General features: G+C 50.2%; 1 protein-coding gene and 1 long non-coding RNA gene across 2 annotated transcripts; one reads left to right on the top strand and one right to left on the bottom strand.

Annotated features, from left to right (window-relative positions):
• Positions 1–1559: 1559 nt before the first annotated feature.
• On the top strand, positions 1560–8825 carry LOC103243082 (uncharacterized). The gene is made up of 3 exons (XR_005238719.2): positions 1560–1668; positions 5526–7728; positions 8111–8825. It is a non-coding gene; the product is annotated as an uncharacterized lncRNA (long non-coding RNA).
• A 2709-nt stretch (positions 8826–11534) lies between these two features.
• CD300E (CD300e molecule) lies at positions 11535–25911 on the bottom strand. The gene is made up of 4 exons (XM_008011866.3): positions 25572–25911; positions 19075–19422; positions 15854–15962; positions 11535–14708 (listed from the first exon to the last, which is right to left on the bottom strand). Exons 1-4 carry the CDS (start codon positions 25732–25734, stop codon positions 14588–14590), a joined length of 741 nt encoding a protein of 246 aa, XP_008010057.1. The 5' UTR covers positions 25735–25911; the 3' UTR covers positions 11535–14587.
• Positions 25912–26718: the final 807 nt, after the last annotated feature.

The raw sequence follows: 26718 nt of genomic DNA, 5'->3' as shown, positions 1-26718 counted from the left end.
TAAATAAATAAACAAACAAACAAACATAAACAGAGACTGCTCAGGGGCCTCCTCCAGCACTTCCTCCCCAAGAACTAACTCCCCACGCCCTCCTCTGCTCCCACTGGCAAAGCCTTCTGTTCCTCTGCCTCTAATCCCCCACCCCTGCAAAGCCCTTTGCAGGTGAAGATACGATGGGCTTTGTCTTAGGAAGGCTAAACTGACAGGGGGTTGAGTGGGGAATGCAGCAGGGAGTCGGGAAGCCCCAGGGCCGTGAACCAGGCACAGTGACAGACCAATTTTAGTGTGAAGAGGACACGGAATTTAATTTTGAGCACATCTGAGCTGTTAACAAGGTGGCTATCTCTCTGAAACAACCATTAGGCACTGGAAATGACAGCCAAGCACTGAGGCAGGAAATCAGGTGGCAAACTGCTTTTGACAGTCTTGTACATAGAGGTGACTTTAGAGTGCAGGTGAGGACACTCCCTGGAGAGAAGGGCACCAGAGGAGAGCACCGGGACAGACTCCTGGAGACGCAGGGTGGCAGGGTTGGGAATGGATTAGGCAGTGAGGGCAAAGAAGGGCTTCAGCAAAGAAGAAAGAGGAGAGGAAGAGGGAGCAGGTGACAGAGGAGGGAGGCGACCATCTGAAGGAAGATGGGAGAGTCTAGGCAAGTCACTTTGGGGATCAATAGAGTAAGCAGTTTTGGTGCAGTGAGACTGGCCAACAACCAACCACAGGGAAAATGTGCAGAGATAGGGAGGAAGAAACCAGGGCAAAGTGGGGCTAGAGAAGAAAGGCAACTTCCCCTTCCCCAACTCCCTACTGGGAGCCTCCAATTTGGAGTGACTCGGGACCCCAGAGGAAGCTTTCCGAGGCAGGAGCACTGAGTCAGGCTCCAGAAGAGGCAACAGCCCAGTGGTTTGAGATGACCTGCTGTGGGGCTGCCTGGAAAGAGCCTGGGGCACAGGCTGTTTCTCCAGCGAGGCTGGGTGGGAGCGTTGTGCTGTGTTCTTCCCAAAGTGCAAAGCCAGCGCGCCTCCATCAATCCCTTCCGTCCACGCTCTGAGGCAAAGCCAGCGCGCCTCCATCAATCCCTTCCGTCCACGCTCTGAGGCAAAGCCAGGGCGCCTCCATCAATCCCTTCCGTCCACGCTCTGAGGCAAAGCCAGCGCGCCTCCATCAATCCCTTCCGTCCACGCTCTGAGGCAAAGCCAGTGCGCCTCCATCAATCCCTTCCGTCCACGCTCTGAGGCAAAGCCAGGGCGCCTCCTTCAATCCCTTCCATCCATGCTCTGAGCCTCACTGTACTCCCTTCCCTGTGTTGCTGGAAGATGCTCCTAAATCACAGACAGCTGCAGACGGAGCCCAGGCCAGGCCTGGACTCTTTGCTTCCCCAGTTCATTGAAGACGTATCGTAACACCACACACAATCCCAAAGGACAGCACCACGTTTCTCTTAATTCATGAATTTAGGAAGTTAACCCTAACTAAAGAAAAAAAAAGGAAGCAGTTGAGAAAACAACAACAACAAAAAAATGACTTAGACAAATAGAAAGCAGTTTGCCTCTGGACTCAGTTACAAGTTTCTGGAGGGCAGCTAGTATTAATTCATCACCAGGAAGAGAACTCAGACAGGCAGGGGCATGTGGCACTCACTGGCCCTGCTCCTTCTCATCCTCCCAGGTAAGTGGGCCTGGGGATTGAGGAACCGGAACCCGAAAGGCTGGGCAGGAAACAGAGAGGGTCTGTGCTGGAAGGAAGGAGACAAGTTGGGGAAAATGCACTCATCCATGCACACATAAGAAAGAAGGAAGGAAGGAAGGAAGGAAAAGAGAAAGAAAAGAAGGAAGGAATGTTTTGTTATCTGACAGTTACTAGGTTAGGTGTTGGGGAAAGAAAAAATAACATAAATGGTGTCTGCTTTCTAGGATTCTGATTCTTCTCAACCCTGGCAGATGATAGATAGATAGATAGATAGATAGATAGATAGATAGATAGATAGATAATAGATAGATAGATAGATAATAGATAGATAGATAATAGATAGATAGACAGATAATAGATATTAGATAGATAGATAGATAGATAGATAGATAGATAGATAGACAGATAGATAAGAGAGAAGCAAACGGAGGGATGATAGATGAGAGACAGATAGATGCACAGACAGGTGGACAGATAGATGAAAGGACAGATAAATAGGTAGATACATACATACATACATGCATATATACACATATACACAAACTCAAATGCATGAATCCCTGAGGAACCTTAAAGGAGCACAGACACTCAGGTTCCAGCTCAGACCCACTCAGTCATGGCAGGGTTCAGATATCTGGTTAGTTTAGAAGCCTCCACAGCTTGTCTTGACTTGTAGCCAAAATGGAGCAGCTCAGAGTTACAGGAGGAAGACAGGCAATGAGGCAAGGATGTCATCGCTCTCTGGAATGTAAGTAAACCCCACACATCAGCCTGCTTGAGCTTCTGCTCTGGACCAGACCATTGTTCACAGACCAGACCATTGTTCAATGTTGTAAGCGCAACAACTGAAACAGGGACAAAGTGGTCTGGTGGCACCAGGGAGGGACCGAACCAACCCTTTGGGGAGGGGAATAAAGGTTTGAGTCCATCAAGCAAGGAAGAGAAAACTTCCTGGGCAAAGGGAGCAACTTGTGCAAAGGTATGGAGACAAAAATAGCGTGGTGCTTAGGCAAAGAAAAACTACCGTGCACTCAGTGCGTGCATGGGTGTGTGAGTGTTGGGTGTGTGTGGGTGTGGGTGTGGGTGTGTTTGGTTCCATGAAACTTTATCACATGTACAGACTCACAGGAGAGAGTTTTAGGTGTGTGGGGTGCAGTGCCAGCGGACGGAGGAGTTGGGGGAAGCCAGGACGTCTACCTGTTCAGCCTGGTGGCTGGCCAGGCGCGGTGGCTCACACCTGTAATCCCAGCACTTTGGGAGGCCGAGGCAGATAGATCACCTGAGGTCGGGAGTTCAAGATCAGCCTGACCAACATGGAGAAACCCTGTCTCTACTAAAAATACAAAATTAGCCAGGCGTGGTGGCACTTGCCTGTAATCCCAGCTACTCGGGAGACTGAGGCAGGAGAATTGCTTGAACCCAGGAGGCGGAGGTTGCAGTGAATTGAGATTGTACCATTGCACTCCAGCCTAGGCAACAAGAACAAAACTCTGTCTCCAAATAAATAAATAAATAAATATAATAAGCTGGTGGCTGCAATGAGAGCCAGGGATTGGTGGGGAAGTGAGTATCACCTCAGGGCAAAGGAGGGAAGGTTTCCAAAATGAGAGGGCATTCAGTGGTCACTAGTATGGTGCATGAACAGGCCACTGTGTTGGGCAGTTGGAGCCCTCAGGAGAACTTTGTCAGAGGGGTGACAACAAATGAAATACTGCCGGGGAATTAAGGAACAAATGGATATGAGAATTTGACAATTTAGGGGCCGAGGATAAAAGCTCTTGGTCGGTCCCCAGGGAGGTGCTGGAAGCCCTTGGTGGTGCCCAGGGAGGGACGATCTGGACGTTGCATTCTGTCTTCCAGGGTGTTTCTTGATCTATGGTCCTGAAGCTGTGTGGGGCACAGAATGGGACTCACTGACAGTGCAGTGTGATTATGACCAATGCTGGGAAACCTACAGCAAGTGGTGCCGCGGAAACAAAATCCTCGTTACAATCACAGGATCAGAGCAAACAGCAGGGAGAGACCGAGGGTCCATCAGGGACAATCGGAAACACCGTGTGTTCACCATAATCATGAAGATGCTCCGGAGATCCAACACTGACACCTACTGGTGTGGGATCGAGAGGATGGGCACTGACCTTGGGGTCCAAGTTGCAATGACCGTTTACCCAGGTAGGAGCGCCTCCCTCCTGTACTGAGCTCTGGTGCTGACCCAGGAGGATTCGGTGATGCTGTCTTGACATCGCCCTGGGACACCCGTGTGCATGTGCCTATGCGTGCCTGTGTGTGCCTGTGTATGCGTGCCTAGGCTTGCCTGTGTCTATGTGTGTGCTGTGCATAGATGCATGTGTACAAATGGGCCAGTGTGTGTCCGTGTGTACATGTCTGTGTTTGCTTGTGTGCCTGTGTGCCTGTGCCTGTGTGTGTGCATGTGCACGTGTGTGTGTTGGGGGAGGGGTTACACCAAGATTCTGGAGAGACTGGAAGACAGAGCAAGCCTCAGCGTCTCTGTACGTCTCCATCTGCTATGATCAGAGGGAGCCAAGCAGAACCGTCTCAGCTTGGGCAGGCTCAGTGCAGGGTGAGAAAGAAGGCGGGTTCTCTTCTGCAAGTCACTTGGGGGCAACCCCTGCCCCCTCAGAGCAGCCCCAGCCTGATGGGAGGACTTGTCAGGTGTACAGGGAGGGGAATGCAAGAAAATCGCAACCCCAGAGGTCTCAGCTGCAGGACAAGCATGTAGTGACCAAGAGCCCATTGGTGACCCTCTCCTTGGAGCCACCTCTCTCTCTTCCTCTCCCTCCTCTGGTGACATATGGACAAACGAGGGCATGGGAGACTCTGATCCATTCCTGAAAGAGGGAAAAACAGAGCCCAGCATAGTGCAGAGCCTTCCCACGGGCCTCCTCTGGCTGCCCTGAGTCTTTGAGGAGCCTGAGAACTTAGAACGGGGGGCTCCCAGAAAGAGAGTCAGGCTGTCACCCTCACTCCACAGCCCAGCCCCCAGAGACATCAGTGTCATCTCCACCACAGGCACCAGGGAAACTGTCAGCTCCCCGTGCACACACACAGATGCTATAGCTCAATCATATATCTGTTACTTGTGGGCCCATTTACAAAGCAGGGAAAAGTCATTTTCAGCTTAGTATATGCAGATGTGGTGTGCCTGTGTGCGTGTGCAGTGGGGAAGTGTGCTGGTTTTAGAATGTTTCAGAAATTGACTTAAAAAGAGAACAAAGGCATGAGTGGAAGGAAAGGAAGAGCTGGGGGAGAGTCCCTCCAAGCCTAGTGAAATAAGGAAGCTTTTGGGAGGCAGGAAAACCTCAGCTGGAAACAGATGCTCTGCCCAGCTGCAGGGGGAAGGAGTCCTGAGTTCCCATGCAGGGCCCAGGGCGGGGCAGCTGGCTCTTAGGGTCACTTCGCTACACAGCAGGCAACAAAGAGCCTGCTTGAACCCAGGATGAGACTCAAGAGAAGATCTGTTTGGCTCTGATGTAGAACTTCAAGAAAACAGAGTGTGATTCTCAATGCTCAGCTGTGCAACGCAGGACTCTGGGACTAAGCTGAGTATTTGTCAATTGCCTAAGCTGAGTATTTGTCAATTGCCTACCTAGCCTCTCACCACAAGTCCTTCATGGGTGGTACAGTGGTGTGTGTTTGTAAATGAAATAATGTTACATTTTAGATAAGATACCAAAAAGATACAAAACAAAACAACTGTGTCTGACCTGTAGTGCTAAGACTAAATGCTTCACAGTCCTTGGAGGGGTAAGGGGTGACGTGAGCCATGGGGAAGCCGCCTAGGTTACCCTCAAAACTATCCTTCGTGTGTCCAGCAGCAAATCCAAGAAAATCATCTGAACCTACGACAACAGACGCAGCTGCACCTGGGACAGAAGACACAGCTGGGTCTGGGACAATGGACACAGCGTTACCTAGAAAAGCAGAAACAGCTGTGCCTGGGAAAAGGAACACAGCTGTGCCTGGGACAGCAGACACAGCTTCACCTGGGACAGCAGACACAGCAGAACCTCTGAGAACAACCATTCCAACAGTTCTGGCCTCCTGGCCTTCTCTCACCCAGAGCACCAACAGCACCCAGCCCACGGCTCTTACCAGCCCCTCACCAGGTGAGCAGAGCTGGGCTCCCACAGACTTTTCCCTAGGCTACCCCACGACCACTCCTTCAGGGGCTCTCGCCAGAGACCCTCATGTGGCGCTGGTCAGGCGAGAGACAGTGAAGTGTGTAGTGGGCCTTCCCCTCCCGTCTACACCTGAGCACTGCAGGAGATTCTCCTCAAGGAGCTGCAACAGGCTGAGCTCCAGAGAGCAGGCTCTGGGCTCCATGCTCCGCCAAGTCCCTCAAGCCCCAGGAGGCAAAAGCAAGTTGAAGCTTTGGGTGTTCTGGAAGGGCAGCTCTCTGTGTGGTTTTCCTGTGGCTGCTGTAACTGATCGTTACAAACTTGGTGGCTTAAAACAACACAATCTCGTGATCATACAGCTGTGGAGACCGGAAGTCTGAAATGGGTCTCACCGGGCTGAAATCAAGGTGTTAAGAGGGCTCATTCCTTCTAGAGGCTCCAGGGGAGGACCTGTTCCCTTGCCTTTTCCAGCTTCTAGAGGCCACCTACATTCCTTGGCTCATGGCCCCTTCCTACTGAAAGCCAACAAAGGTCAGTGGAGCCTCCCACAGTGCATCGCTCCACTGACTCTCCTGCCTCCTACTTTCATTTATAAGGACGCTGGTGATTCCACTGGGCTCAGCCAGATGATCTAGGATAATCCACCCTGGGTCAGCTGATGAGCAGTATCAAATTGACCCACTGCCTTAACTCCCCCTTGCATGTAATCAAATATATTAACAGGCTCTGGGGTTAGGAAATCGTTGGTGGTGTTCACTATTCTGCCTACCACAGTCACAGGCAGGGGTGTGCCCATCGCTGCAACTCCCCAGCCAAGGCTAGGGAAGGGCAGGGCGAGAGAGCAGGAAGCTGGGCCCCTTGCTTTTCTTTCACATTCCCAGCATGGTAGAGGGACATGGACATCAACCCGAAGCCCACCTCCCTTTGACAGATCAATAGGATGTCTCGTCACAGCGCAAACGCAGCTGCCCCTGTTTAACCCCAACACAGCCCTGGTGCTTCAAGATCCCTCAAAGTCCAGGGTCAAAGCCCATTCTCTCCCTGGATCCTGCCTTCCGTGCTCCACTGGCTCCCTTCCCTTCTCCAGTCCAACTCCCTTCCTTTCAAAGGGTCTCATTCCCTGGAGCCTGCCAGCACCGAGCCTGTGTTCCCTAGGAGTCCGGAAGAGGCGAGGCGCTGGGGATGCTTCCTGACCTGGCTTTCGTCCCGCTCCACTGTTTGCAGAGTGGTTGTTCTGCTGAGCGGAGATGGCAGTGCCAGGACTTCTAGCGAGACAGGAGAGGCACAAGGGGAAACTTGGCAGGGAGAGACCAAGGGTGCAGTGGAACTTGCAAGACCACGGGGAGTGGAACTTACAAGAAGAGCACAGTGGTTTAAAGGGTATTTTTAGGATGTGCAATATGGCAGGCCTGCTCTCGCTCAAGAAAACCCTGAGCGAAATTCATATGACTCATCACTGCTTCTTTGCCTGGGCTGGAGGCCAGCTTCAGGGAGAGAACAGGGGTGGCCTGCGGGGAGGGGCCCTGGCACCGGGTGTTGGGGAGTGGATGAGGAATAAGATTGGGAAATCAGACTCTTAAACACTGATGGGGACTCCCCAGAACCCACTAATTTAACTAGACCAAGTATTAAACATGTGGGCGATATGAGGCAGCAGGTCTCAGATCTGCGGTCATAAAGTGGGTCCCCAAGCAGGAAGAAACGCCTCACGGGAGAACCAAGTAGATAAATAGCCAGGTTGATGGAAGTGGGGGAATATCTTCCTCTGCTTCAAAGGGGTAATAATAACTAGATTTGAGCTTGAAAGATGGGCAGAAGTTACAAAGGGAGACACAGGCAGAGAGAGGAACAGAAGCAGGAAGACAGGACACAGCAGACCCTCGAGCTTGGCGGGACACAGGTGAGCAGCAAGGACTGTGGGACAGAAGACCAAAGGCAGGCCTGGCTGGGCGCAGTGGTTCACGCCTGTCATCTCGGCACTTTGGGAGGCCAAAGCAGGAGGATGACTTGAGCTCAGCAGTTCAAAACCAGCCTGGGGGATATAGTGAGACACCATCTCTGCAAATAAATTTAAAGGCAGGGCAGTCACAGCCAAGGGCAGCGAAGGGGCCGGGCCTCAAACTGAGCCTATGGGGAAGCCCCTGGAGGCTCAGTCTCCGGGTGGCATGACTTTGTCCCTTGCAGGGGGCTTCCCTGTTTGGGGACCAGGCAGCTGAGCAGGGTGGCAGGTGTTGGTTGGGGAAGAGGCGGCTCACTCTTGGTATCTTGACCGCTTTGTCCAGGATCCTGCTCTGCAACATCCACTTCCTGCTCCCGATCTCCCTGAAGGGGCTGCTGCTCCTGGACCTGCTCTGCACTGCGCTACGAGTGAGCAATGCTAAGGGGGCCTCTGGGGGGAAACAAAGTCACAGCCTGAGCCAGGGAACCGCAGCTCCCACACCATCGACACCCTTGGAGGAAACAAGTAGAACCTGTGGCCTCCTATCGGGTAATAAGCAGCAATTATAGTTCCCCAGGAGACAAGGATCCCTGCAGAGAGGAAGCATCCCTCATCCTGGCCTCAGGAATGCGATCCCACTCCCGGCCAGCGCTACACAACACAGGGATGCCAAGGGGGCCTCTCTGCCTTCCGCCACCTCTGCCTCGGGAGCAGATAAAAGAAAGGACAACCCCTCTTACACACTGATTCCTTGGAGGCATCTGCCTCTCACCTTCATGGATCCTCCCTCAGTCCTCCTTTCCTTGTGGCTCCAGGATGACCCTGTCAGAGATAATGGACTATAGTTCAGTTGCAGAGGCCCCAGGGCCCGTCTGGACTTTTCCATCCCAAAAGGGGCTTGGCTCTAACCCCTTTGTGCCTATGACACTCTCCATCCTCCACCTGGCTCAGAACTGGCACAGCCACCACCACCCACTCCTGATTCAACCCAAGCTTGGCCCCTTCCACCTCTCGAGCTGTGCGACAGCAAATGCAGGATGCTCAACCCTCATGTTTCAGTCCCCCCAATTCACTCGTAATTAAATAACAACACACCTCTTTTTCTAACTTTCAAACGTGTATATATTTCCTCTCAATAAAGTTGTTGGGATTATTATTCTCTTCCACTTACATTCTTCCTGAGCTCTGTCTGCTCATTTTTTCCTCCATATTTTACTTTAAATACTTTTTTTAAAATTACTATATTTCTTTTCTTAGCTCCTTTTTTTGGAGAGATCTTGTTGTCTGTAATTTCTCTAAGGAGGGGAATTTTCCATCTGAACTCTTCCTCTATTGCCTTGAGCACTTCCTTTCCTGAGATGGATTCTTCAACTGCCATTTGCTAGTGTTCATTTCTTCTCCTTGACCTCATCAGCTGTAAACAGCTGCTGGTTTGCTTTATAACTTTTCTTTGAATGAGGTTGAAGATTTGCCAAGAGTAGTGTCAGGAGCCATGGAGGGCAGAGCGTGGAGGGCAGACCGTGGAGGGCAAAGCGTGGAGGGCAGAGCATGGAGGGCACAGCATGGAGGGAAAAGTGTGGAGGGCAGAGCATGGAGGGCAGAGCATGGAGGGCAGAGCCATGGAGGGCAGAGCACGGAAGGCAGAGCATGGAGGGTAGAGCATGGAGGGTAGAGCATGGAGGGCAGAGCACGGAAGGCAGAGCATGGAGGGTAGAGCATGGAGGGCAGAGCATGGAGGGCAGAGCATGGAGGGTAGAGCATGGAAGGCAGAGCATGGAGGGTAGAGCATGGAGGGTAGAGCATGGAAGGCAGAGCATGGAGGGCAGAGAGTGGAGGGCAGAGCGTGGAGAGCAGAGCATGGAGGGCTATTGACACAGTGGAAAGTTTGTTTTTGGGAACACTCACCACTTGCCACATCTTGACTGACTGTGTCCATATGGTTCATGTGTGAGAAAGGGCAAGACCTCAGGCTCCAGCAGCCTGCGCGCTGCTAAGCATGGGAGAACAGCCTGAGTTGTAGCAATGTGTGAACCCTGGCCACACAGGCTGGTTGCTATTGTCATCTGGAGGCTTCTTCACCCATGAGTCTGGAGCATGGGCTGGGGTGATCCAAGACAGCTCTGCTGGGACTGTTGCCCAGAGGCCCTACATGTGGCCTTTCTGTGACAGCTGGGTTCTAAAAGGGAATATCCACAGACCATCCAGAGGGCAAGTGTTTCAAGAGACTAAGGAGGGAGCTGCAGGGTTTCTTCTGACCTAGCCTTGGAAGCCATACAGAGGCCCTCTTGCATGCATTCCCCATAGGGGCAAATATTGGTTCTTGCAGGGTGAAAAAATATTTTTACTCTTTTTGATATAAAACGCAGATATAGATGGATGGATGGATGGATGGATGGATAGATGGATGGATGGATGGATGGATGGATGGATGGATGGATGGGTGGGTGGATGGGTGGATGGATGGATGGATGGGTGGATGGGTGGATGGGTGGATGGGTGGATGGATGGATGGATGGATGGATAGATGTACAATACGTCTTTGGTATTAATGTTTCATGAGGGGAGATATTTAGGGATATTCCTTTTTAGGGATTTTTTTTTTAGGGATATTGTTTTCCTAGGATAACAATGAAAAAACCGTTGAGAAACACTGTTCTAGTCCACTGGTTGAAACAGTCACAACTCACCCAGACCCAAGGGGAAGTGACATAAGCCCCAACTCTTAATGGAAGTAGTGTCAAGAAATTTGCAGCCGTGTTTTTAAACTGCCTCATGGAAGAATCATCATTTAGTACCTTCATGTCACATATAAGAATAGCAGCACCTGAAGGGGTGAAGCCACCTGGTCCCCAGTCACAAGGCCAGAGAGCAGAGTTGGTTCTGCCTCTGAATGGCAGCCTGGAGCTGGCCCACACAGCATCCCTGCAGGCCCATCTGTGCGCTTTAGAAGGTCACTTCCCAAGCCTGCTGGGGGCACCATATGGTCCCAAGCATAAAAATGAGGCTCTGAAACACGTATCCTTTACTCAAAGGTCACAGTCCAGCAGCCATTACTTGCATAGACATGTCTTGCTTGGGTTCAGTGGGTGAATGGTTAAACAAATTATTGTACACTCACGCAGTGGAATCCGGCTGAGCAATAGGAAGGAATCAACTATTGGTTGTGGTAAGTGCAACAACTTGTATGAATCTCAAGGTTCAGTGAATAAAAAAGTCAATCTCAAAATATTACATACTGCATAATTTCATTTGTCCTCAAAAGTACAACACTGTAGACATGGAGAACAGATTAGTGGTTTCCAGGGGACAGGAATGGGATAGGTGTGCAAATACAAGGGACAGCATGAGGGAGATCCTTGTGATGATGAATTGTTTCTGTATTTTGACTGGGGTGGTAGTTACCTGGATCTATAAAATTGCATGCAGCTCTACACAAACACATCCATAAACCAATGCATGCTAAAAATGGTGAAAACTGAAAAAAGTCTGCAGTCCAGTTAACAGTATTGTAACAATGCCAGTTTCCTGGTTTGGGTATTGTCCTACAGTTATATAATATGTCGCCATTGAAGGACACTGGATGAAGGATTCACAGGTCTCTATGTTATATTAGCAATGTTAAGTCTATAATTTTTTCAAAATAAAAGTTTCAAAAATTAAAACCTCCAGGGGCTCTCTGTGGTCTCTAGAACTCAATCCAAACCCCTTGGTCTGCCATGCAGCCCTTTCATAACGAGGCTCCAGCCCCATATCTCATTTCTCCCTCACGTGCACTCTGCACACATGGTAACGGTAATGTGGTTCCTGAAGGTCCTGGTTTCCAGCATGCTCTATGACTCTCCCCTACCATTGTCTGGGAAAATCATCCCCCAGTCTTCTGCCTTATTTTTATAAATCAAGCCCTCAATTTTCCTTCTCCGCCTCACTTCTGTGTCCGCGCAGAGCACTGTGCAGACCCCTGACACAAATTCTAACACGCTGCATCGCTATTGTTAGTCTACATCTTAATCTTCCCTTCTAAAGGAGTAGGGACTCTGCATAGTTTAAGTCCTTATCTGTAACGCCCAGAACAGTGCACCATAGACACACAATAAAAGTTTATTGAATGAATGAGTAAATAAAGGGAAAAAAGAATGGAAAAATAGAGGGAAAAAAGGGAGTAAGGGAGAATGGAAAATTCAAAGCATGGAGAAGCCACTGTTTCTTTCTCCTGCACCTGCTGTCTGCCATCTGTCTACTCTTTCTTAACTCTTCCCTTCTGGCTTCTGCTCACATTGCTCTGTTGATACGCTCTTCTGAACTTCGTTAGTGACCTTATGAATGATAAGTTCAATAGCCGCCTCTCAATCGCGGTCCTCCTCCACCTCTCCAGCTCTGCTTTCCTCCTTGAAACATTCATGGCCCTTGACTTCTCATCTTCCACCTGTTTGTTTCTGCTCCAGCTCCTTGTTCAATGTCTCTTCCTCCTACCCTTTGTCTTTAAATGTAGGTGCCCCAGGGGCTCTGTCCTTGGTTCTGACCTCTTCTCCCCATGCTTTCACTTTTTCCTGGCCTCCAATTAATCTTTCTACACACATTCCTCTCCAGCGCTCCACACTCTGCTAACCCAGATCTCTAGCTATCTGCTAGACCTCTCTGCCAGATAATTCCAAACACCCAGAAAACTAAGCTCTGCATCAACCAAACCTGCTCTTGACTTTCCTACTTCTGTCAATGACGCCCCATTTCTCTGGTTTTCCAGGCTTGAGACTCTGGACTCCCAGATTCTTCCTTTCAGACTTTGCTACATCTGCTAGGCAAGTCATCCTACAACACATCTGCAATCCCATCTTGTTCTGCTCAAATCCATCCCACCATAGCTAATCAAAGTTTAAGTAAGAGTTGAGTCCTAAGCCTCCTGAACCTACCACCACCTGAGTTCTTCTAGGTTAGTTCCATGTGGCTTGCCACAGAAAAACTTCACTCCATTGGAATCTTAGACACATCCTCCCATGAGCATCTGTATGTGAACAGTACAGTCCATTTGCTGATAGGTCTTCTATGAGTGATTCTTGTTACGAAGATTATTTCCTGCCTCTCTGCTTTCACTTATGCAGTTTCTCTGTCCTCTCTCTCTCTCTGTTGCTCCATCCCTGCCCCACTGAAACCCTATACCTCCTTCAACATCACACACGAATGTCACCTTCTTTCTCTGACCTGGCCAATTTGACATGATATTCTCCTCACCAACCTCCTGACATCAGGAAGCATCTTCTGTGCCTCTAGAGTTCTTCCTATGCTGTAATGACTTGGGAGCTTATCCTTCTCATAAAATGAATCATAAGCTCCTTTCTTGCTCATCGTCATATTTCCTGGGTTAATATAATTATTATGGGCCTTATTAGATTGAATTTCTCTTTCAGCACGAGTCCTGGGCCAGCCCCATCTTTCCCAGAGTCACCATGCATGACAGAGCTGGGAGCCCCACCAGAGCTCAAGTTCAGAGTACGGCAGCTCTGCCTGAGCACTCAGCACTCATAGGGGTGCTCCATATGCTCTGGACACTGGCATCACTAGCTGAGGATGAGGTCGGGCCTGGGGGCAGAGGGAGAGCACTGGTCCAGATGCAGGTAGCAAGTGGAGATGGTGATGCTTGCTTGTGGCAGATTGTGGGAGTCCTCCCCACAAACTTTAGGGAGACGGAGTAATTGACAAACATTCAAAAAACCAACCGAGCTTGTTCCTGAGCCAGGGGTCCCCAGTAGTGATGATGACACTATGCACTTCAAGTGTGAACAAGTATCCTTCACCTCTGTGTCCTCCATCCTGTCTTTGAAAAACGATGTCTGCTCTGCCTGTGGAAAAGGTTAATTGCTAACAGGTGGTCTCAGCCAGACTTCTAAAGTGGACAGAGCTGACTCTGTTGACCCTGTGCACAGGACACCCCCAGGTGGGGGAATTCCAGGAGTGATATCAGGGGCACCCACCAGTTTTTTCTCCCATTACTGTTTCAACTCGCCCCAGAACTTTAACCTGGAGCTGCTCATCCATGGCTCACCCAGGCAGAGATGTTCTGAGCCCAGCCACACACTGCCTGGTTACAGGGAGAGAAGGAGCCTTAAAGCCAGGGAGACCCAAGGGGCGACAGAAGAAGAGGGGAGCCCTGAGCATGTGGAACACTGGGAACTGCATGAGCAAGCTCTGCCGGGACCAAGCTCCCTGGGGGTTGTCCCAGAGAAAGAATGGAGCCCTGTGAGCCCAAAGGCTGGGACTGTGAGGGACGTGTCCTCAGGGAGCCTCCTGTCTGCAGGAAGGAGGTAGTTATTGCCCTGGGGGAAACTGGCCTGGGAAGCATTTATGCCAAGGAGAAGAATCAAGGGCCAGACTCCTCCAGAAAAATTTTTCCCTCCCTTCCTCCCTCCTTTACTCTCTCTCTCTCTCTCTCTCTCTCTCTCTCTCTCTCTTTGAGACAGGGTCTCTCTATGTTGCCCAGGCTGGCCTGGAACTCTTGGGTTCAAGTGATCCCCCTGCCTCAGCCTCCTGAGCTGGGATTACAGGCACTCACTATGGTGCCCGGCCAACTTCCAGGGAATTCTTGCCCTTGGGAAGTGGGCATGAGGGCAGGGAGGCAGGGGACTGGGGAGGAGAAAGGAGGACCCTCAAGCTCCACACTGAGGCCTCCAAAGGAATGTCCTCTAAGAGACAGGACCCTCCTTTGAGGCACAGGAACAATAAATCCCTCCAGAGTCCACAGATCTCTTGCATCCAGTCTGAAAGGCTGACTCCCTGCACAGGGCACTCCTGGGGACAGGGCTCTGCAGGGCTTCAGGTCAGCCTGGCTCTATCTCCCAGCAGGAGCCCGCTGAGGCCTGTTCACCCAGAAGACAGCACCCAGCATGCTCAGGAGCAGGGGCAGCTTCAGAAGGACCACGAGCAGGAAGTGAGGGCTGCTGAGCCGGAACCTGTGGGGGACACGGTGAAAATGAGTCACTTCTCTGGGAGAACCCCCAGGACCCTTCTCTCCCCACCTCTCCCCGTGCTCTGACTCTGGAGGCCAAATAACCCAGGAGCAGCCGAGGAAAGGACCTACACCAGGGCAGCCCCTTCTGTGGCCCCCATCCCTCCTTGTCCCTCCATCAAGGACTGCCTGGGGGGTCTCATCAAGGAGAGGTGATGGAGTGAAGAGAGAAGAAGGACCCACTTCCAGGAGCACACGCCACAGCACCCTCTCTATCCCTGTCCCACTCGCAGCCTCCACTTTATCAACTGACTTCTTAAAACCAGTCCCATCTCTCACTTTTTTTATTTTCTGAGACAGCGTCTCACTCTGTCACCCAGGCTGAAGTGCAGTGGCGCAATCATGGCTCACTGCAGCCTTGACTTCCTGGGCTCCACTGATTCTCCCACCTCAGCCTCCTGAGTAGCTGGGACTACAGGCGCGCCACCACGCCTGGCTAATTTTGTGTGTTTTAGTAGAGACGGGGTTTCATCATGTTGCCCACGCTGGTCTCAATCTCCTGGACTCAAGTGATCCACCCTTCTCGGCTTCCCAAAGTGTTGGGATTGCAGGCGTGAGCCACCGCGCCTGGCCGCCACTCTCCCTGTTTCGCTGCAGCTCCTTGTTCCCTCCCCTCAGGGTCTGGCAGCAATATCACAGCCCTTCCTTGGTATCTTTGGGAGAGGAAGGAGAACAGACTCAAACCACAGCCTGGAGCAGGCCCATCACCCCACAGATCCCACAGACAGCTCCTGGTGGCAAAATTCCCAGCTGAGCAAATACCTTTAAAAGGGGCCACAGAACCGGGACCCCAAGTCCAGAGCTGGATGGGGAAGGAGACAGAAAGGGGTGGGGAGGGGACGAGGGCTGCACATGCACCTGAACTCAACCTTCGACCTGAGTCCCAGTAGTTGCCCCGTAGGGAAAGGTGTTCACAGCACAAGTGATATTTCTCACTCAGCATCCACATGCAGACTCAGAGTATGAGAATCAGGACCAGAGATGGAGAGAAACAGCAGCCAGTGATGATCTCAGGTCACGGTGCGCCACCACCACCAGCTTCCACCCCAGGGTTGCTCCCTCCACGGCCTCCAGGCCCTGGGCGCTTACCCTGAATTTTTGGTCAACACCTCCCCGGTGCTGAGGTTTCGCCCAGAGTTCACCATCAGGAAGATGGGAGTTGTGGCTGGACGTGTGGTCCTCCTTGGGGTTTTGGTTGCTGTTAGAGATGAAAATGATGCATCAGGCCGTGCCTGGGCTCCCAGCCATGCAAGGAACACCAGTAAGCAAGTCACACAGAATCACCCACTCACAGAAGAGGCTGGAGAGACCTCTGAAGCCAGATCCAGGGCACCTCCTGGGTGAAACCCCCCAGGGACAAAAGGAGCCTTTACCAGAACCAGCCATGAGAGTTCCCTCCAATAAGTGCCAGGTCTTTCTCTGCATCTCAGAGAAAGACTCTTACCACTCTGCCCGCTCTGCCTTCATCCCGCTCTGCCTGGGGTGAGGGCAGGGGTCTCTCTGGGTTTCTGCAGCCTGATGTGGAGTTCCAGGAGGAGGAGGGGCAGGAGGAGTCTAAAGGAAGATGGCTCAGCCTGTGGCCCAAGAAGCCTTGTAGAGACCATGAGAGGGGGGCTCCAAGCACCCTTCAGGTGGATGCTCTTTTTTTTTTTTTTTTTTTTTTTTTGAGATGGAGTTTCATTCTTGTCATCCAGGCTGGAATGTAATGGCGCGATCTCAGCTCACTGCAACCTCTACCTCCAGGGTTCAAGTGATTCTCCTGCCTCAGCCTCCCAAGTAGCTGGGATTACAGTCATATGCCACCACGCTTGGCTAATTTTGTGTTTTTAGTAGAGACGGGGTTTCTCCATGTTGATCAGGCTAGTCTCGAACTCCTGACCTCAGGTGATCTGCCTGCCTTGGCCTCCCAAATTGCTGGGATTACAGGCGTGATGTGGAAAGGCCCTTTCCATGTGGAAAGGCCACTGTAGGCCACCCCTAGAGAGGGGATAGGTTGTCACTCGGCTCCTCCTGGGGACTTCAGGTGACCACCAGACTATTGACATAGTCTATTCCCTCATTGCCACTGGACCCCCAGCTCATGATCTCCCTAAAGCAGTTGTCCTGGAGGTTCGGCCCTTCACCGAGGGCCCGCCACAGGCTTGGTGTGATCCGATCAGCAGCCTTCGACCGCTCTGTTGCTGGAGATTTGCTGAGGGATGTGACCTGAGCCCCACCCCGTTGGAGGGGCAGAGACACATAAACAGAGGGACTCACTTCAGCCGGAAGCAGCCTTGGGAAGGAGCCCCAGCAGGTGCAACAGGAGCACAGGGGAGGAGCCTGATCCACCCTCAGGCCAGCAGGAAGGAGGGAAACATGGGCAGCACCTAGCAGAGGCAAATGCCAGACCATGGGATGATTTTGGAAAGTGAGAGACGTGAGCGTGGTGATAGAGTCTGAGTCTGAGGACAGGAGATGGCGTGGATGGCTAAGGGGCAGGGGGCAGGGAAATTTGGTTCAAGAGGGATGGGGAGGCAGAGAACCACAGGACAAGGAGCCAGCCCCAGGAGGATCACCCTTGGACAGGATGGGGAAGCCTGTCCTCAACCTGAAAGGGAAGGGGGAAGAATGAGCGTAGATTGCATGGAAATTTGCAAGTGGGGAAGGAAATAAACTGATGTCCTGTGTGTTCTCAGGAAGGTAGATGTACAGGAGGTAACGTTGGAAACTCTGAACTTCTACTGGCAGCCACAGGCACCATTTTCTTACTTTTTTTTTCCCCCAGCAGTGCTAGAGCAGGTGGATTTTAGACAGGGTGACCAACTTTCCCAGGACTTTTCTAGCCTTAGCACTGAAAATCCCACATTCAGGAAACTCCTTAGTCCTGGGCAAACTGGGATGATTAGTGGCCTTCATTTTAGGATTGATCCAGGGATGAGGGTTTTGTCAGGTAGATAAGGAAATTGAATATGGGAGTTATGGGTGCTGCTAAGAGAAGAAAATGTCAGGCTGGGCGTAGTATCTCACACCTATAGTCCCAGCACTTTGGGAGGCCGAGGCAGGTGGATGGCTTGAGGTCAGGAGTTTGAGACCTGTCTAGGCAATGTGGCAAGACTCTGTCTCTACTAAAAATCACAAAATTAGCCACGCATGGTAGAGCACACCTGTAGTCCCAACAACTCAGGTGGCTGAGGTGGGAGGATCACTTGAGCCCAGGAGGCAGAGGTTGCAGTGAGCTGAGATCCCTCCACGGCATTCCAGCCTGGGCAACAGAGTGAGACCATATCTCAAAAAAGAGAGAAAAAAGAAAATGTGATATATTTCAGGGGCTCAAAGTGGCCTAGGAAGGAAGTGAGGTCAGAACAGGAGTGACGGGGACAATAAATTGGGGGAAATGGAGGGAAAAGTCGGAAGACAGAAGGTCACTACAAGGTTGAGAATAGGGACAGTGGCATTAGGATGGGGGAGAGCTGATGGATGAAAAGTTGTCAAAAAATAGAATGTATGAGTGTAAGACTCTGGGCAGCGACCAGGTTGGGTGAAGACAAGCTCTGAGATGTTTCCTTGGGGTGCGATTCTGAAGAGAGTGGAAAATAAAGGACACCAAGGTTGAGAATGTCAAGGAACCCAAGGCAGGATTGCCAAGTTATTCATTAAAACCTGCCAAGATAATGGCAGAGGTTGAGGTGGAGGCACTGGCAGGTCCCCGCTGAATGAGGGGGAGCAACCTGGAAGCTGATGGACAGTCTTGTCGAGCACAGGTAGAAGGTGTGTGTGACCATCTGGCACAACATCTAAAGGAAGCAGGTGGAAAGTCACAGGGCGGAAGTTCTGATGGAGGCAGGAAGAATTGAGGCACGGCTCCACGGCCCTCTAGCATATGGGGAGTAAGAGAAAGAGTAGCTTCCACTCAAGAAGCTACTAAACAGGAAGGACTTCCCAAGCAAGACATATTTCAAAACAGCATGGTAGGGGGATGTTCTGTGAGGAGGCTGCAAATGTACAGGAGTGTTTCTTCTTTGGTACAGGCTTCCCAAAGGGCACGGTGGAAACAGCTTCGGCTTAGCATGAAGGGGCTTCCTCCATGCTGGGTAATGGGGTGAGGCCCGGGCCCCATGGGAGTGACGGCACCTGAGCTGTGCACTCCCCAGCCCACCTAAGGCTGAAGGATCAGCCGCCTCTCTCCGTGCCCATGCCATGGGCTCCTCCCAACACCACTGTGACTGAGGACAAGACAAGACTTGGAGGCACACTTCAGTATGCCACCCACCCTTGTTCCCTTATCCAGTCACACCCCAAAGCCCTGCTGCCAAAGTGAGGGGAGCTCTTACCTGGGGAAACATACACCCTAACCAGGTCCGAGGGATCGCGTGACCACGAATCCAGGATCCACACTGTCTGAATTTTGCACCAGTAAGACCCAGCATCATCTTCATTGAGGTTCTGCATGGTCACAGTGAAGGCGAGAGCCTCTGGATGGTCTCTGATGGACACGCGGCCATTCCTCTCTACCTTCTCTTCTCCCTTGGTCTCCACAACGCTCTCACATGACGTGTCATACTGTCCTCGGCACCAGTATTTGTTATATCCCTTGTACGTGCTCTCATACTGACACCACACTGTCAGAGAGCCCCCCACGGTGCCAGTCACAGAGCCAGGGCCCATCAGAGACAAACAGCCTGAAAAACACAAGCCCGAGTCCCAGGTTTCCATCCAGATGGCCCTATCAGCAGCCGTCTGTCTGAAGCTTGAGGGGAAGGTTGCCAGGGAGACCTGGGTGCTTCCTGGGATGGGGACCTGGAGGAATACCTGAGCTTAGGACTAAGCCAAAGAATCCCTGTGAGAGAAGAAACCTGTCCCCTGTGAGAGCAGAGACACCAAGTCACAGCGCAGGGGCCCCAGCACGTGGAGACCAAAGCTGGAGGTAGGAGCAGAGAGTAGCTGTCCCGACTTGTCCCGGGCCCTGCAGCCTCTGCCAGGCATGAGATTTGGTCATATACAAGATCACTTCCCTTTAGAGTGAGACCCATGTATTCTGGGGTCTTCCTCAACTCAGGCTTATTCTTTAAAAGCACAACGTGTGGTTTCCTCCACTCTCAGAGAGTTCTTGTGGGAGGGAAAATAACTCTCCCACTCTGATCTTAACCACTCTCCGGGAAGAATCAACATGGCCCTGGGAAGAGGGGTTGTGTCCAAAGGAAGCCCTGATAAGCTTCTTTACATGAATTTGGGACACAAGATCACCTTCCCCCATAATAGTCCCCAGGTCTTGGGTATCAGAGGTCACCACGCAGAGGAAAGAGGGAAGCTGCTCTCTGTAACCGAGTGAGGTGCTTTGGGTCCTGGGGGGAAAGTGGGGCTTAGAATCTGGGAGGCAAAGTGCGAGAAGTTGATACGGAAGGAAAGAGAAGGGAAAAGAAAGGCTGTAGGTAGGCAGAAGTTCAGGCATTATGGGATGTGATGCTCAGCAGAGGCCCCAATATCTTGAGCAAGTGCTGACAAACTTACAAGAGGCTTTGACTGAACTTGAGTGCATGTGCACGTGCACGTGTGTGTGGGTGTGAGAGAGGGGGAGAGAAAGACAGTCACGAGGCTGAGCTTTGCATCCCCCAAAGTAACCTGAGTTAGCAATAAGAGGATGAACACACACAGGGGCCACGGAAGCTTAAGCTGTTGGAATGAGCAGAAAGTGTGAAACGGCCTCTGGTATCTGTGAGTCCTACGACTATCTGGGCTCCCGAGCTAATTACATCTAGATCCGAGGTGACTGAGAATGGAGGAGTCCCTGACTTCTGGCTTCATTCATTTCTCTCCCCTCCTCCCACCACCTGCCTTTCCTCCCCACTCTGTCCCCAGCTGGCTCTGTCTGTCATATGCCTTGGCAGATGTGTGAGCCGCCACCATGCACACCTTCCTCACCCCACCAGCCATGCTTGGTCTGAGACAATCTCACTGTCACTATCTCTTCCCACCCTCCTGGCCCCTCCCACACTCAGTAGCACCTGTCACCCCCACCCTGACCCCTTCCCAGTCCCTACCCCAAACCCTGCTCCAAACCTGTGTTCTCCCATTCTGTGCTCCCTTGACTGCAGCAAAGTGGCTCCTGACCCCGCAACTTCTGAGCGCTCCCCATTTCTCTGTTGTCCTAATTCTCATAAGAACCTTCCTTGCCCCGGATGCTGTACCTTCAGGAATCTTCCCATTCCCAAATCCCTGCTCCCCACCTACGTTCTCCCCTAAGAACCTGTTGCCCACAGCTGCACACCCCTCCTGAGATTGCAGAGCCGGTCCTCACCTCCTCCCTTCCACCTGCCCCCAGCCTCCTCCTAGAGGTGGCACATCCCAGCAGCACCTCCTTCCAGGTTCTGGACAGAGCTCAGGACTGCATTTCTCACAGTGGGAGTTTGACAGGGTACAAAGGGCTCATCACAGCCAAGAGTCTGGTGGTGGAACCAAGGCCTGCTTGTGCTGCTTCCGAAAGGGATCATTCCTGGAGAGCTTGGGGTTCTTCTTCTGCCAGGATCAGAGCCAGCCCCTTCAGAGCTGAATGTGTCCTAGAATTCCTGCCACTTCAATCAATAAGATGCTAGCTTCAGACGGGAAGTCAGACTCAAGAGAGCTTTCCAGGTTCCTTCCAGCCCAAAAAGTCTTTAATTCCTCAATTGCATAAAAACTGCCCTGGCCTTCTGCCCCTGGCCTCTGGAAAGAGGCTTTCTCCTCTGGAATCTGTCCTCCACATTCCTGATTACAACCTGGACTCTTTCAGCCCTGCTAGGAAGCAAATGTTTCACCTTCCTGTCAGTCACACACATACACACACACACACACACACACACACACACACAGGGGAGAGCACAGCTGAGAGAGGAAACCATGGGACCATTTCGTCCCTTCCAGCGCCCAGAACCACTTACTTTTAGCTCCTCTGGACTGAACTGTTTCCTTTCCCAGGTCTCTGTTAGGTAAACCTCCAGGTTTAGGGGTCTTTCTGGCTCACAAACTTTACAACTTTTCAAGCCATTCTAAGTCAAGCAAATAGCAGTCCCTTTGCAGAGTCAGAATCTCATCCTGAAAAGCCTAAAAGTGCTATGGGGAACCCCAAACCTAGCAAATCTGGAAGGTCACCCTAGAAAAGAAAGGGCCTTCTGCATTCATGATGGCTATTTCCTCCAGTTGGCAACCTTCTCATTGAAATGAAACCAATGCAAATGAATCTTCTGAAAAGACAAAAGATGGTTCTTAAAATGTGGAAGTCATGGCTGGGCGCTGTGGCTCACACCTGTAATCCCAGCACTTTAGGAGGCGGAGGCGGGCAGATCACAAGGTCAAGAGATCGAGACCATCCTGGCCAACGTGGTGAAATCTCGTCTCTACTAAAAACACAAAAATTGGCCGGGCGCAGTGGCTCAAGCCTGTAATCCCAGCACTTTGGGAGGCCAAGGCGGGCGGATCACCAGAGGTAAGGAGTTTGAAACCAGCCTGGCTAACATGGTAAAATGCTGTCTCTATTAAAAATACAAAAATTAGCCAGGCATACTGGCAGGCGCCTGTAATCCCAGCTACTTGGGAGGCTGAAGGGGAGAATCACTTGAACCTGGGAGGCGGAGGTTGCAGTGAGCCTAGATCATGCCATGCACTCTAGGCTGGGCGACAGAGTGAGGCTCCATTTAAAATAATAATAATAATACAAAAATTAGCCAGGCATGGTGGTATGCACCTGTAGTCCCAGCTACTCAGGAGTCTGAGGCAGGAGAATCGCTTGAACCTGGGAGGCGGAGGTTTCAGTGAGCCAAGATTGTGCCATTGCACTCCAGCCTGGCAACAAAGCAAGACTCCAGCTCAAAAAAAAAAAAAAAAAAAAAAAAAAAGTGGAAGTCACTCGTAAAGACTTATATTTCAGAGGCACGACAGGAGTGTGGATAAGGGTACTATCTAAAGCCCAGTAAGCAAAGCCACCTCCAAAATGGAGGTAAAGCAAGGCAACTTGCAGAGGGGAGAGCCTGGATAGGTGAGCTTAAAGAAAAAGATAAAGTCCAAGGCAGGCGGATGACTGGAGGTGAGACCAGCCTGGCCAACATGGTGAAACCTTGTCTCTACCAAAAATACAAAACTGAGCCAAGTGTGGTGCCACATGCCTGTAATCCCAGCTACTCAGGAGACCGAGGCACGAGAATTGCTTGAACCTGATCAGCAGAGGTTGCAGTGAGCCAAGATCACCCCGCTGCACTCCAGCCTGGGTGACAGAGCCAGACTCCTTCTCCAAAAAAAAAAAAAAAAGAAGAAGAAGAAGAGGAAAAAAAAGATGAGATGAAGGCTGTGGCTGATTAAATCACAGACCCTCAGATGTAGATCGTGGCTTCTAGTTGCTTAGCCCAATTTTCTACTTAATATAAAAATATAACAAAAGCAACTTTTCATGCAAAGTATTGGCAAATGACACCAAATTACTGTTGTTTGAACGAAGAACCAGGATTGGATTGGGAAGGAGTGGGGAGATCTTTGTTGTTGATAACATTCTAGTTCACGGATTGGCCAGTGAGTTCACAGACGTTTAAGTTACATATAATTAAAATAAAAGAGGGTCTTGAATGGACCAGTGATAAGAGAGTGTTCCATGACCCATGATATAATCCTGGGCACCTGAAGTTAAGGAAAAAGAAGGTTATGCTAATTCCAAGATACTTTCCTCTGTCCTGCTAGAGTGTTACCTGAATGTAAGATTAGCAGGTGTCAAGGAAATCCAGCATGTTCCTGGAAATGATTGATGGAATTATAAAAAAGCGTCTGTGCCTTTTTTGAAATATGTGCTTGCTGGTTGCTTGAGGTTAATGGGAGCTAGTAAATATTGGACAGCAATCAGTTCAGAATGGAAATACCAGATGACGTTGCAGAGAGATCAGCTATTTCGTGACTATTACTCGGTTAGCCTTATTCTTGACACCTCTATGGCCAATGGAAAGAGCTCTGTGGAGGACACAGATCTGGACTTCATTTCCAGCTTGTCTATTTAGTTCTTATGTCATCAGATATCCCATCATCAACTTACTTATAAAGTGGAGTCAATGCTATTTGCCCTGCCTAGGTCACAAAATTGCTCAGAGGGTTAAATTCTATCATCTGTTTGGAAGTGTTTGTAGGCTATAAAAATGCATAATAAATAGAATTCTAGTTTTGCTCTTTCTTTATTTTTTACTATTTTGTAGAGACGGGGCCTTGCTATGTTGCCCAGGCTGATCTCAGACTCCTGGGCTCAAGCATTCCTCCTACCTTGACCTCCCAAAGCACTGGGATTACAGGTGTTAGCCGCTACACTCAACCAACGTTTGCTTATTTTGTATTTGAATTTGCTTCCTTCCTCTTTGTCATTTATCCTCCATGCTAGAATTGCCCCTTTCCATCTCTCTTTCCCAGTTAAGGTTTTCAGAGGGACCTGTGAAGGTCACATTGTGAGCCTGAGGATGGGGAATGAGATAGGAATGGAAAGAGAGATGCAAAGGGCAAAGAAAAAGGAAGCAAATTCAAATACAAAATGAGCAAACATTGGTTGAGTGTAGTGTCCCATGCCTGTAATCCCATCACTTTGGGAGGTCAAGGGAGGAGGATTGCTTGAGCCCAGGAGTTTGAGTCAGTGTCATCTACCTGGTCTTCTTCCCTTAAATCTCTGTCATTTTCACTCACCCTTCTAGAAAGAACCTTGTCATTACATTGAGAGGTTTCTATGTTTTATGAGGGAAATCAACCATAAAATTCATTCTGCAAACATGAAGAATGTCCTCTAATTTTTAGCCTAAACTTATTTCCCCACAGACAAATGTGTTTTCCTGCATTTTGCATTTTGAATGTCTATTAATAAAAGTTTCTCTTCTGAAAGTCCAACCTTTGCAGGACAGTTTCATTTACTTGTTTACACCACACCTTGTTCCAGGAAGAATTTAAGGTAGATGTTGAGGATGGCATTTTAGACCCTTGGTTAATTCTTTTTTTTTTTTTTTTTTTTTTTTTGAGAGAGGGTCTCACTGTGTCACCCAGGCTGGAGTGCAGTTGTGCAATCTCAGCTCACTTCAACCTCCACCTCCCAGGTTCAAGCGACCCTCCTGCCTCAGCCTCCCAAGTAGCTGGGACTACATGCGTACATCACCACGCCCAGCTAATTTTTGTATTTTTAGTAGAGACAGGGTTTCACCTTATTGGCCAGGCTGTTCTCGAACTCCTGACCTCAGGTGATCCACCTGCCTTGGCCTCCCAAAGTGTTGGGCTTACAAGTGTGAGCCACTGCATCTGGCCCATTAATTCTTTCTCACAAACCATTCCAACCCCTTTACACTAAGCTTTGTCAAAACAGAACTATTGTTAATTCTTGAACTCTCCATAGTCTTTAATATCCTCACACTTGTCCATAAGATATTCCTTTCCCACTCAGCCAACTCATTCATCCTTCAGGATGAACTTCCAGTGAAGCCTCAGTGACATCTCCCACCCTTCAAAGAACAAAGTGAGGGGTCCCTGTTGCATACTCTCATCACCACATGAATGAGTCTCTACAACAGTAACTTCCACATTGTATTGTAGTTAGTTGATTCCCTCAATTCAGAAATTACTCTTAATTACAGCACCCAGAACAGTCCTGGCACATGTCTAGTGCTTAGTAAGTGTTTATAGGATCCATGGATGAATGATTGAATGTACAGAAGGATGCACAGGTGAATGAATGGATGTATCTTTCCCTTTTCTGTGGACACTTTACCTCTGGCTTGAACCCAGGATAGCTCTTCTACCTACTGTCCTGCCCTCTGCAAAACCAAGTCCCCAAAGCCACAGCCCCACTCACCTGAGAAGCAGAGAAGGAGTAGAGCTGGGAGCAGCCACATGGTCCTGTCTCCCTGGCTGCCGTCCTCAGCAAATCTAGGTCCCAGTTGGAATCCAAGTATGTGTAACAGAGCCTGGGTCATCCACTTTCTACTTGTCCAAGTCTCCTTTGTGTTCTCTCTCATCTGTTTCCTTTTTTGCCTTTTAAAGGATGCTTCCTAATTTTAAGCCTTACTTAGCAGAAGGGGAAGGGTGGCAAGAGACGCTTCTGAGAATGGACTAAGCACAAAGAAGAAAATCTGTTGACCTTCCTTTAATGTGAATATAATGGTTGGGTCACCCCCTGAGATTTCATGACTCGGGACTTCATGAAAGTCAATCCCAGTTTTCGAAACCTCTCCAGCAGAGGAGACTCTGTTCCCTGCCTCTTTCACTCTTCTTCCAATCTGATTACTTTATCGATCTAAGTAGCTTCCCTTCTCTATGGCTGCCTACTTTTGAATCATAAAACACCCTCTGCTTAAGGAGCTGTAGTGAGCACTCCCCATGTCTTTCTCAACCGTTATCTCCATGCGGATGACTTCATCTCTACTAAACCCTATCTCTACTGAAAACACAAAATTAGCAGGGCATGGTGGTGGGTGCCTGTAATCCCAGCTACTCAGGAGGCTGAGGCACAAGAGTCACTAGAACCCGGGAGGTGGAGGTTGCAGTGAGCCAAGAACATGCTACCATACTCCAGCCTGGGTGACAGTGAGACACTGACTTAAAAAAAAAAAAAAAAATTCATGACATCAGTTATGTGTGAGCATTTTACTTCAATCGGGAATAAAGAACAAGGAAACTCTCCCACCACCCTCCGTCTCTTGGTGCCCAGAATCTCCATCAAGCACGTTCTGGTCCAGAAAAAAGAGGGGGCCCTGCAGTAGCCCACCCTATGTCTTGGTCCATTCAGCCTGCTGTAACTAAAATACTACAAACGGCAGCTTAAGCAGTCATTTATTTATCACAGTTATAGACGCTGGACATCGAAGATCAGGGTGTCAGCCTGGTCAGGCTCTGGCGAAGTCCTCTTCTGGGTTGCAGACGACTGCCTTCTCTTTCCATCTTCACATGGCAGAGAGAGAGGTCTACAAAGCTCTCTGGGGTCTCTTTTATAAGGGCACTCA

The sequence above is a fragment of the Chlorocebus sabaeus genome, chromosome 16, assembly GCF_047675955.1.
Source record: "Chlorocebus sabaeus isolate Y175 chromosome 16, mChlSab1.0.hap1, whole genome shotgun sequence".
NCBI lineage: Eukaryota > Metazoa > Chordata > Mammalia > Primates > Cercopithecidae > Chlorocebus > Chlorocebus sabaeus.
Note: the sequence above shows the minus strand (reverse complement) of the source record. Positions and strands in the feature narration are given on the sequence as shown.